Source organism: Corapipo altera, unplaced genomic scaffold, assembly GCF_003945725.1.
Source record: "Corapipo altera isolate COAL_440 unplaced genomic scaffold, ASM394572v1 49, whole genome shotgun sequence".
Lineage (NCBI taxonomy): Eukaryota > Metazoa > Chordata > Aves > Passeriformes > Pipridae > Corapipo > Corapipo altera.
The window spans coordinates 2,219,211-2,231,926 of NW_020884879.1; the positions used below are offsets into that span (position 1 = coordinate 2,219,211).

At 42.5% G+C, this 12,716-nt stretch overlaps 1 protein-coding gene across 6 annotated transcripts in view; it reads right to left on the reverse strand.

Annotated features, from left to right (window-relative positions):
• Positions 1 to 1,115: 1,115 nt before the first annotated feature.
• OSBPL1A (oxysterol binding protein like 1A) overlaps positions 1,116 to 12,716 on the reverse strand; it is a 77,494-nt gene continuing 65,893 nt past the window's right edge. For all 6 annotated transcript variants that reach the window (XM_027638765.1, XM_027638766.1, XM_027638768.1 and 3 more), the window contains 4 exons: positions 10,379 to 10,495; positions 9,490 to 9,613; positions 7,879 to 7,969; positions 1,116 to 2,288 (listed from right to left, as the gene is read on the reverse strand). In XM_027638765.1, the coding sequence (XP_027494566.1) occupies positions 2,186 to 2,288; positions 7,879 to 7,969; positions 9,490 to 9,613; positions 10,379 to 10,495 (435 nt within the window). In that variant the 3' untranslated portion in view covers positions 1,116 to 2,185. The remainder of the gene's footprint in view (positions 2,289 to 7,878; positions 7,970 to 9,489; positions 9,614 to 10,378; positions 10,496 to 12,716) is intronic.

The window sequence follows — 12,716 nt, forward strand, 5'->3', positions numbered from 1 at the left end:
TAGTTTAACCACTTGTCTCAAACCTTACTTCATTTTGAAAATGGTTAAATTAAGCTTCTAGTAGTAAAAGCCAAACACCTTCATCTGCTTGTTACACTTTGCAATTAGTAAAGTTTTTGCACTGGTTTTAGTCTGAAGTACCCAGGTTTTTAATCTCACATTTATACACAACTTGATGCCTGTAGCCTGAACTTTTAGTATTTGTGTAATATGCAGAGTGTGGCAAACTACACTCACCTTAGAGTGCATTTGGGTAGCAACAAAAGCGGTCCTTGCTGCACTTTCTCCTGAGTTCATGTTAATTTTTAACCCAGTTGAGAAAAGAGGCTGTTTGGACTTCAGGAAGAGTTCAGGAGAGATGGAATTTACGTTGTAATAAATCAAATAATGTTAAATAAATGCTAAAAAACCAAACCAAAACAAACAAAACCCCCCACCCCAACAAACCAGCACTTTAAACTGCCCATGCACAACCTCCCAAATGTTAGCTTTATGTGAATTGTGCCCACTGACATATCTGCAGCAGCCCAGCCTCTTCACTGTGTTGACATGGTGTACGCATGGGGGGCAGGCAGGAAATAAATGCTTTGTTTTTCTTAGCAGTGAGTGTTCAGTGCTGTGTGACCTGCACTGACCAACAGTGAGGCTGCTTCTGCAGATCTCAGACTCACACCTGCAAGTCCCACAGGAATTAAGACAGACTTTAAGAATCACTGGCCAGAGTAGAGGCGTGAGTGCAGAGATAAGGCTTTCAACAGACAGGGCAGGTATTCAGTTTCTGCATCTATGGGTCACTGTGAGAGCTGGGCCCTCACATGACAGGCTGCCAAAGAAAAGGCTTTCCCTTATCTAATATGTCTCAGTATCATGACCTGGGTAATTTGAGTGGTGCATAGAATAAAACCAGAAAGTATCTCATTGCCTTAATAACAGTTTCAGAAGTCCACCCTGAAGACTTGAGCTGCCATCCCCACCACCCCAGGAGGAGACTGTTCCTGGAAAAGAGAGGTCCCTGGAGCACAGGGAAGCACACCATCCATCTTCATCGCAGCAGCTTTTGGACCAGGCTTGCTCAGAAGGGGTCACCACTGTCAAACACTTTAGACTAGATGCAAGAAGTTTTGAAGCCTTTATTTAGTAGCAATTAAATTACTCAATTAACACTAACCTCCAGACAGCAGTTAAAATATTGTACAAAGAGCAGGTTGCCCTCTAGAAGCTCTGTACACAGTTCAATATAAACTTACACTCTAAGATTGAATGCACCCCACTGAAAAGGGGTAAAGCAGCTGTGCACAGGAGGCCTCACTAAGGTGCTGTACTACCTTTGAAATGCACAAGACTTCCTCCCAGGGAGTTTGCACAGTACAGACACAGTCCTGTCCCCCTGCCATGTTCCACCAGGTCCTGGACTGATTAGGTTGTTGCTTTTTTGCAGTGGTGCTGGGCACCGGAACTTCTAGTGCATTAAACAGATTCTTTTAAAACCTGTTACTAGTGTGCAGTTCAAATCAAATCTGTAGATATTTCAATGGCTCTTAATTCCTTAAACCATAAGGTTGGTAGCAAAACAGGAGAGCAAAATTCAAAACACACTGCACAAAACATTGAATAAATACCTCTGAGTAATGTTACCAGCTTAAAGAACTGCATTAATTTTCCAGAGATGGGAATTCTTCTGGAATCTCTTGCCCAGAGCTCAGGATTTAAGGGAATTACTTTAGTAAAAGAAAAGTCACTTTATGAAAAATTACATCTTTACAGAAGTGACACACCCTTTCTTCATTTAAGAATAGAATATTGCAATTACTGTGTGTGCTTTTAAACATTCCCATGTCACAATAAATAAAACAAGTTTTACTTGTGCCAATGTTATCTACAAAACAAAGTATTCACAGAACAGCCAAAGGTGTTCTATTCCTCATACACCACAACCTAATATAGGTGTAATCAGGGCAGCTCAAAATCACGGTGACTTACTTTGTCCATGCAGGACCCACCATCAGCCAGAGAAGTTATTCCCCTACCTCTAGGACTGCAGATCATGTACCACCAGATTTATTGCGGAGACACTTAATATTCTGTTTGATAACATGTCAGTATTTTCAGGAGATAAGTAGAACAAGGGAAAACATTAAAACGGATTAAGACTTATTTGTATCAGTCTGAGGCTCCTTACTGCATTTTAATAAATATCAGGCAAGTTAAAGTAGTTTCTGTCCCAGTAGTTGCCAGAATAAAGCCAGTCCTGCGTACCAGTATGAGGATTGGGGCCTTGGTGGAACCATCTGCAAGGAAACATACAGCATGTTAGTGAAGCTATTAACATACGCTTCTATAAAAGTTCAGAACTGCTTTGCTGCATCTTCAGCAGTATCAGCAATAATTATGGTGATTGCAGGAGCTCTCTTGGTTTTAAATTTGTAAGTGAAATCATCTTCAGTGACTAGATCTCCCCATTTGCCACACCACTTGAATATCTCCAAGGTGATACTACTGAAACCAGTATTTTGTCATTTGAAGCTCCCAAGATTATTGCATAAAAAAGGACAGGTACAGCTTTACTTCAAAGCAGTTGTGAACAATCATTTTGGCATGCATAAGTAGTAACAGTTTTTGCAAGACATGTAAACACCACAAGCACTGCAGTCCCGAGAACAGAAAAATATTATTTCCTTGGATCCACATTACCCTCTGTTCTTTAAAGCCTTGTTTTGCAATGCACTTCATCATAGAATCATAGAATGTCCTGGGTTGGAAGGAACCTTAAAGATCATCTACTTCCAACCCCCCTCCCACGGGCAGGGACACCTTCCATTAAACCAGATTGCTCAGAGTACCATCCCACCTGGCCTTGAACACTTACAGGGATGGAGCATCCACAGCTTCTCTGGGCAACCTGTTCCAGTGCCTCACCACCCTCAAAGTAAAGAATTTCTTTGTAATACCTAATCTAAACCTCCTGTCTCTCAGTTTGTAGCCATTCCCCCTCATCCTGTCACTACATGCGCTTGTAAACAGTTTCTCTCTATCTTTCTTGTAGGGTCCCTTCAGGTACTGGAAGGCCTCAATTAGGTCACCCTGAAGCCTTCTCTTTTCCAGGCTGAAGAAACTAAATTCTCTCATGCTTTCCTCACAGGAGATGTGCTCCAGCCCTCTAATCATTTCGGTGGCCCTCTGGACTTCCTCCAGCAGTCTGTGTCATTCCTGTGCTGGGGACCCCAGAACTGGACGCAGCACTCCTGGTGGGGTCTCACCAGAGCAGAGTAGAGAGACAAAATCACCTCCCTCAACCTGCTGGTTACACTGCTGGGTATGCAGCCCAAGATATGGTTGGTTTTCTGGGTTGCAAGTGCACACTGGTGGCTCATGTCCAGCCTCTCATCCACCAGCACCCCCGAGTCCCTCTCAGCAGAGCTGCTCTCCATCTGTTCATCCCCCAACCCATGTTGATACCAGTGGTTGCCCCAACCCAGGTGCAGCACCTTCCACTTGGTCTTGTTAAACCACATGAGATTCCCAAAGGCCCATTTCTCGAGCTTGTCCAGGTCCCTCTGGATGGCATCCCATCCTTCAGGTGTGTCAACAGCTTGGTGTCATCTGCAGATTTGCTGAGGGTGCACTCACCCCCTTTGTTCATGTCCTTAATGAAGATATTAAATAACACTGTTCCCAACACATGTCCCTTCCCTGAGGGACACCACTTGTCACTGATGTCCATCAGGACTCTGAGCCATTGACCACTGCCTTCTGGATGTGACCATCCAACCAATTCCTTATCCACTGAACAGTCCACTCATCAAATCCATCTCTTTCCAATTTGGAGAGAAGGATGTTGTAGTGGACCGTGTCAAAGGCTTTACAGAAGTCCAGTAAATGACATCTGTAGCCCCTCCCTTGTACATGGCTGTAGTCACTCCATCATAGAAGGCCACAGGGTTTGTCAGGCAGGACTTGCCCAGATGTGCTGGCTGTCCCAAGTCACCTCCCTGTTCTCCATGTGCCTTAGCAGAGCTTCTAGAAGGATCTGTTCCATGATCTTCCCAGGCACAGAAGTAAGACTGACAAGTTGGTAGTTCAAAGGATCCTCCTTTCTACCCTTTTTAAAGATGGGTACAATGTTTCCCTTTTTCCAGTCACCTAGGACTTTACCTGACAGCCATGACTTTTCAAATATCACAGAGTGGCTTGGCAACTACTTCAGCCAATTCCCTCGTGAGTCTCAGATACATCTCATCAGGTCCCATAGACTTATGTACACTCAGGTTCCTCAGGTGGTTATGACCCTGATCTCTGCTTACAGTGGGAGGGACTTTGGTCCCCCAGTGGCCATCCTGCTGTCTGTCCACTCAAGAGGTATGGGAAGAGAGGTTGAGGCAAAAAAGTTGATGAGTACCTCAGGCCGCTCCTCATCTGTTGTTACTAGTATTCCAGCACTGTTTATCGTGCCCATACACCTTCTTTACCTTCCTTTGCTGGTTAATGTACCTGTAGAAGCCCTTCCTGCTGTTCTTATGCATCCCTTGCCAGGTTCAGTTTCAGCTTTGCCTTGGCCTTCCTCACCCCATCCCTACCCAATCAAACTTCATCTCTATACTCTTCCCAGGTTACCTGTCCTTGTTTCCACTGCCTGTGCATTTGCTTCTTTCCCTTCAGTTTGACCAGCAGTTAACTTAGAACAAGTGTGCCAACTACCCTTAGTGCAGGTGAAATATCACCCACAGGCTGCAGGAGGAGTCCTGGTCCTGGATTATTACAATTTAACTGTGCTACATTGCACTGTTAGCACTGGGAGGCTCATTTGAATGCTGTGAAAGCTGATTCCATCTGCATGGAGTTATTTGTGAGCTTTTAATAAGCTAATTATCAGTAGAAACACTGAAGTTAAGGACCTTCTTTCTTTCCCTCCCTCTCCCCTCCTGCCTAATCTGGAGGCACCATGTAACACACAGGCACAGATCACACCTGTGAGGGTACATAACCTTTCAGGGGGTGGAGGGGGACTATCCATCTCTACCATAAGGTGCATTTACAAGGCCAAACTGCTGGGAAGTAGTACAACCCTGTGAAACCACCATGGCAGAGAAGTTTGCCTCCTCCCTCCTCTCCCGCACACGTTCCTAGCAATCCTGCAGCTGTTACTGAACACCACTTTCTGTTTGGCCCCAGTTACTCAATCTTCTGCCTCAACAACCCACAGTACCAGACCTCAAGCATTTTACCTTCTTGCTGTATTTTGCCAGGCCACGTTTAAGAGAACAAACCAACTTACTAGAAGCTGTTTCTGTGGTTAATGTGCTCCACAGCTTCCTGTCACCTCCTCACTGACCACAAAAGCCAGTTTTTCCTTTCTATGACTCACTGCAGTGGACACACTCACTTAAGTAAATCATCTGTGTGCAAGGCAGCCTGTTTAACTCTGCTCTTCCCTTCTATGGTACCATAAGCTTTCAGAAGAGAAATCAGAGCACATTCAGACCAAATATGACTTGATCTCTTTAAAAAGCAAAAGCATAAGAGGCACCAGTATTGCAGTGCTGTGTTAGAAAACAGGGCAGCTAACAGGCAAGCCTCGCTTGGCTCAGAGGATTTGAGATGCGTGTTGGAAGAAATGCCTTGTGCTGCCTTCACAGTGGCAAACTGAACAGCTGAACACTCTGATGGTTCTCCTGCTGTCCTGGTTATGCCAACTGAAGTCAATAGAAGTCATTCACTCATAGTACTGCATATACTTCACTACTGCTTATCCTCCACACAGGAACAGTCAGCCATTCCTAAACAAGAGGTCTGCGGGTGCGCTCAGGTGTCCAGTTCACCAGTAACAGCTCATTCTGGAGCATCTGCCGTGAGAGAGGGTCATAAGCACAGTTATCTCACCTCTCAGATTAAGGAATTCTACCACCCAATACCTCATTAGTGTCTCTTCAACACCTGTACAGGTCAGGACAATATGCCCCAACTCCAGTGACAACCTACTGCAATAGCAAGAGGAAAGGCAATGGGAAGAGAAATATAAGACCTAAAGCAATAAGATGATCTCACCACATATGTGATGGGGGAAAGACGGGACAGATTTTCATCAAATTGCCAAACCACTGCTTGTTTCAGAACTGAATTAATCTCTTTTACTCAAGACTTATGATCACTGGTCAGCGTCTAAAATATTAAATGTTAAACATTAATCACCTGTTGAGAAACACCAAGACTCCACTTCTAAAATGGATTCAGAATAATTTAAAAAACCCAAAAATCACTCACATCTGGAAAACTTACGAGGGAAGAACTCTACTAGACAAAGTAAGCAGCCTGCTTTTCTGCAAGGAAATTGCAGTAGTTTAAATCTGAGTTTATACTGCATTACCAAATAAGACCTACAGATGACCTTCTAGGAACAGGAAGGAGAATTCTCCTTTACAGCATACATTTTTTCCCCCATAGCACAACTCTCCCTAACTTTTAATGTTCATCCTATATAGGCTGTCACACCTGGCATTCCTACTAAAGAGATCAACACTAGGAATTTTCTGCCAAGGCTTTAGAAACATCCTGGAAAGCAAAGAGTTCTTAAAGGATATCCCAGATACATGCTGAGCAGGTCTACAGTATCTGCACAATAGCTATGGAAGAACCTTGTGAATGGTGTCTGCACTAATTATATAACCTGAAACCCATAGCTCCTAGTTGCCCCATGGAAATTCTCCAAATTCCAATACCAACCTCAGCTGGTTTGAGCTATACCTTAAGCTACACTTCTGGCACCTGGAAGAACACAACATAGTTATCCCCTTGCTTTGAAAACATTTGAAGAGAGCTAGAACCACTCGGAATTCAGGAATGGGAGAGAGGTGCAAGGCCATCCAGCACTTAACGAGTTTACTTGGAAGCTTTACAAAGGTGTTATTTTCCACCAGTCTCAGGGCAAACAAACCCAAACACTTTAAGAGTGCAGGCAGAGGAAAAAGACAAAGGCAGACATGTCCAAACCTGGGACTCTGGCATGATGGGTGACTTCATTAAAGAAAAAAAAAAAAGAAAAAAGTGATTTATAGTTACAAACATTTTAAAGGTATTTAATCCACAGTGTCTCAGTGTATAAAGAGCTAGTTAATAGAGAAGTGATGAAACTTGCTTACTTATAGAGAGTTTAGCCTTACCATTTTTGTTCTCTGAAGATACTGTCAGTTTATTCCTATATGTCTAAGTAGACCTTGTCTGGTCAACCTAGATTCATCTGGTCATGTTTTCACAGTTTCTTTTTAGTTTGCATGTAAGAGCTCCCAACTGACCTCTCTCATAGTTAAAAAAACAAACTAAAAAATCCCTAAGACATCCTGGCAGATCCCTTGTAAGCTAATTTTTCCCTCAGCTCCTCTCACTTTCATAGTTAGTAACCCTCTCTGAAAGAAGGTAGTGACTTGGATAGCTGGGTGATAAAATCTTTTCACCAACTTTGAGAATACACTACTGTCAGCAGAGAGCCACTGATCTGAAAAGTCATGGGCAGTAAGCTGTCAAGTTTACCAGAGGAAGCATCTCCTCTACTCTTTGGCCAAGCATGCAAATTTCAGGAAATTATAAATTAATCAGCAACAACAGTCCTTACAAGCAGCTATCAGTGACACCATCTTCTTTGTGTCAGAACCAGGAGGTGCTCAGAGAAGACAACACAGTTTATGTTTGCATATGAGTGTGCAAGCAGTGAGAGGGAAGAAACTGAGACCAAGCCCTGAGTAAGCAAATACAACAGCAGCACTACCAGACCTGATGGATGTCTGCTCTTCGTGCTGACACAACACTGCATGTCACCAGTGCGGACTGTCAGTTAACCTCAATGCTCAAAACGTTTACATAACTACACACAGAGCCAAACGCACTAACCTCGTCTTCCAGTCTTCCTCTGACTTTGATCGATTTTTGCGGGCGGTCCTCTGTTTTTCTTCTAGCCTCTTCTTTTCTTCACTAGCCAGATCTTGAAGGAATAAAAACACACAAATAAAAAAACAGACGTAAAGAGTAATATATAAGACAGGGACATTACTTAATCTGACCCAGTAAATAAATAAAGGAAGTAGTAAAAATTGTGCATTTAAAAAGCTTTCTACATAACACTGAAGGTTACTGGTTTAGTCTAAGAGCAAAGCCAGCCCAGCTGTGGCACAGAATGAGCCAATGGCATTCCAGTATTTAAGACTCCTAAATGCATGTTTATCCATGGCCTGAGAACCCAAAAAAAATGTTTACATGACAGCAAACGTGTGCTAAGGGAGGTGGCATACATAGAATTTATTTCAGGATGGAAACTAATTAAGGTATTCAGGATTGATTGTACAATTCTGGCAACCTACTTCTTTCTGATGTTTGGGCTAATTTGCTACTAGTCTTTAGTTCCTGATCAATGGAGCTTTGGAATATTCATTTCCAAACCACAGTGAATTGTCTCTCTGCAGTATCCTTTCATTTTTTTTGTTAATGCTCTAAGGTAGCACAGGTTATGATCCTAAACATACAGAACAGTTGCTTCTATTTGGGAGGAAGAATGGTGAGAAGGTCTGAGGAGCAGAGTCAGACTAAGCAGCAGATTAGGTGAAAGGCAATCTCACACCTGACTCTTCAAAAAGCATTTCATACACATCTTCGTCTCCAAGATTGATTCTCTTAACTACTTCTATCAGCCATTCCCAGTTACCCTGCCAGCTACTAACCCACTCTGTATTACTACCTGCTATACACTTATGCCACTAGTATCATTAAGGAATACAGTTGTTGCTAACAGCACAGTTATTTGCAATTCAAGTTTAAACAGACAAATTACTGGAATGCCAAAGAAAAAGGAGCAAAAGAGGGCTGGGGAGGCTGTTCAACACTGTATCGAAGTATTTAACACCAAGTCACATGTCAGAAGACTAAAAGACACTTTTCCTTCTATGGCATCTACAGTAACAATCTCTATGAGGTTTCTAAAAAGCACACTATTTCTACTCACTGAAAGTCTCATTATGTATTTCTAATTCACTATTCTAGGACAGCAGTAGTGTTCAAATCTCACTGAAGAATGATTTTGCATCAAGTGTATTTTTTGGCGCTACAGTTTCTCCTTAATAGTTTAGACTGCATTTCTCAGAACTGGCACATCAAACCACTCCTTCTGCATCAGGTTGATGGAAACAGACAAACCAAAAAGTTCACAAATACTTCACTGACACCGTGCAGAAGTTTTCAACTGCTTTGGTTACCAATCCAAACCACAGCACCAGATTTGGGCTGCTGTGAAGAAAATTAGCTCCATCCCAGCTATCCCCAGTACAGGTGGATGACATACCTTTCACCAGAAGCACACCACAACCTGCAGAAGGCCGTGTTAATGAGTTACTGCCTTGCAGCATGAAGGAACGTATGGGTAGCTACTTTAACTGTTCATCTATCAACCTTTTTTCCAGTCCTTCAGTTTTAACAAAAAATAAAACCACCTTTGCCAATAACTGAAGTTACCTATTTCTCCATTTTCCATAGCTCTGATATCCGGTCGTAGCCGGCAGTCGGTTTTGGGAATGACACTCTCCATTTCTTTGTCCAACTCATTCAAAGCCATAGCAAAGCTGGTAAAATTATACATCTGAAATTCAGAGACAAAGATAAAAGGTGACTTCACAATGTCTCCAGCTGCTAGTCTTAATACACAAGAAAACTGCTGCCTATAAACAAACATCCAAGGGCTCTTTTATTATTTAATCACTCAAGGTAGAAATGCTCAAGATACCAGCAAAACTGCACTGTCAGGCAGAGATCCAGATGATCCTTGGTGTTTCTGTTTAAGCAGGCCAGCATCCAATTACTCAGTGCACTATTTCTCTCTTATCTTCTTTTTCCAGTCCCACTGGTATTTTCCCTATCGCTGTAGAGAGATTTCCCCCTTGATTAACCCAGTGAGAGCATCTTTTCTGTTCCAATTCTTTGCCTTGGCAATTACATACAGTACCCTTGTATTCCACCTATTGACTCTCCAACTTGTGCCATGCATGCATGAGTGTCTATCCCTCCAAGTGTCTGTCCTCTAATGAAGTCCATCAGAAGAGATTTCTCACAAGGCTAGGGCCTCAGTGGGGGAAACAGGGTGGACACAACAGGTGGGGAATGCCCCCATACCACTAGCTACATAAAGCATCCCATTTTCCAGAGAAATTCTGCTAATTCTATATTCTCGCCTGTGGCAGTTATCCCTCCAACCCCACATTATAAAGTTACAATTGTAGCAGGGAGTTTGCTGCAATAAACAGGCAAATCCAGGCTTGCTAATGACAAAGACAACAAACGGATTTGCTTTGTGTTAAACATACAAAATAACAGGATAGCACATTCAGTAATGAGAAGCGTAGCTGACCTGTGCTGAATTTGGAGGTCTTGGAGTTATCTTCCATAGCAAAACACTTCCAGGAATAACATACACGCTCTCAGAATCTGGCAGCGGCATCTCATCTGATTCCTCAGTATTGCCCACCTAAAGGCAGCACACAAAGAAAAGTTCTTTGGGAGTCATGAACTATTTACACCAATTCATTCCAACACTGGAACTTACAGAAAATTATTTCCTTGACCAAAAGCGAGTAATTTCAGCAACAATGAAACTTTTCTAGATGCTTGTCCAGAAGGATAATAGCACTAACATAGCACACATATTCCCAACTCCCTCCCAATGGAAGACTACCAACAGTTTCTTGCAGTAGTATTTTTGTAGATATAAGGTGGGTGTTCACGCATTAAGAAATGTCAATTTTTCCAACCCAGAGATGTCCTGTTTCCTCAAATACAAGCATTTCCATGCCTGATACTTAACTGCATCACTGCTTCATTAAAGGTGAAGAATAGAAGTCACATTCCTCATCCTTCCACATCAAAGAAATACCAGCACATAACGCAGACGCTGCCCAGTTTGTGCACAGCAGAAAGCCTTTCCTACTGCTCTTTGCCCAGAGGAACCTTCCTTTCCATTAACCAGTACACAACTGAAATGGCAAACTGCAAATGTGAAATAAATATCCTAGATTAATTACTTCTTCTGAGAAGGGTATCCTGTGAAGTCTGACACACAGCCTGAGGCAGCTGTGGCCACAGCACTGTGAAATGGTTTTCCCAGAAAAGGAAGAACTTCACCCAGGGTTACTAGGGCAGTAGAGAATTGTTGGTGGTCACAGAGTAGATGTGACCTGAAGTAGTTCTAAACCATCCCCTCTTTATGCACAGCTTTAAAGCAACTGGGCTCTGATGCTGCTGACATTAATTCCGCTACGTAAGCATATGGTACAACACCGAACTAAAGACAAGCTGGGCAATGAATATGGTTCTCTGAAGAAAACCTGGTGTCACCAACACAGCTAAAAACAGCAGCATGCTTCAGAGACCACCAGAGATTAAAGCTGAATTTAGAGGCAATTAATGCCTTAAATACTTTGGCTACGTGCCAACAGCTTTAATCCCGCTGCTAATAAGCTTTGCTCTCCCATGGTTGCATCAGATAATAGACTGAAAATATCCAGTACCCAGCACCCTGGACTCAGTTGTCCCCTGAGAGGATTCACATGTTATGCTTTCAAGAAAATTAGAATTAGTAGTAAGGATTCTGTTTCACTGTGAAGCGCTTCACTGTGCTTTTAACAATGAACAGGTTGCAAAGTAAGCAGAACAACATGCAGACCAGGTTCAATCCCTCAGCTCCTATGGGGGACAAACAGGACTTTTAGTTGACTACATCTGAACTGCACTGGCAACCTATCATTCTGCCCTTTCAGGGACACTGATCGATCCTGCAGAAATTGGGAATCTGAAACAACGGATCAGAAAGTTATTCTTATATCAAACATAGACACTCTGATATGAGACTGCCAAACTCCAAGCCAACTTTTATAGGAAGGCTACAATACACAATTTGTGCCTTATCATATATATAATCTTAAAAATGCCATCAAATTACAGAGAACTAGGTAAAATGTGGATTTGCACATGCTCTTGCCACAGTGATCCATACTTCATGCTCAGTGCTACTCAGCCTTTCAGTATATTGCTAGGAGAGTATTAACTGACTTGCTAAAGCAAGACCTCTGGTACATGTCAACTAGGCACATGTGAAAGCAGCTGCTGTTGCCTCACATTGTGCTCTCCTATGTATTTGCACTGAAAAATCTACACAAAATCCTTCATCTCGTTTAGAACAAGACTCTGGTTCATTCAGAGCAGAAATGAGAGCATCCTGGCCTAACCCCAGGTCTACTAAAACTCTTCTAATGTTATATCACCTTTGCATACACGAAGGCTTGTCTAGTTTCCTGCAAAATTATTTTTCCCTGAAGTTTTATTCCTATAAAAATCAAAGGGATTCAGGGGAAAATCTGGGGCAAGTTACAAAAGGACTCACATCCAAGCAGGTTCCCTCAAGGGAGACAGAAGCAATTCTTCATTAGTAGCAATGCAGCACGAAGGAATAGCTGGGAAACAACTACAGAAATCTGAAAATTCTAATTTGGAGAAGTTTGAAAAGCCATGTACTTCTGCACCTGAATAAATCCTTCAATACCATGAAGGAACAAACCACATCTGGACACTATACATGGCTTAACTAAATGCTCAAATCCCAGAAAATATCAGCTCCTCAGGCACAAGGAGCAGTAGGAATACATACATATTCAACAAAGACTACCTGGTTCATAGCTATCACTAGCAAGCTT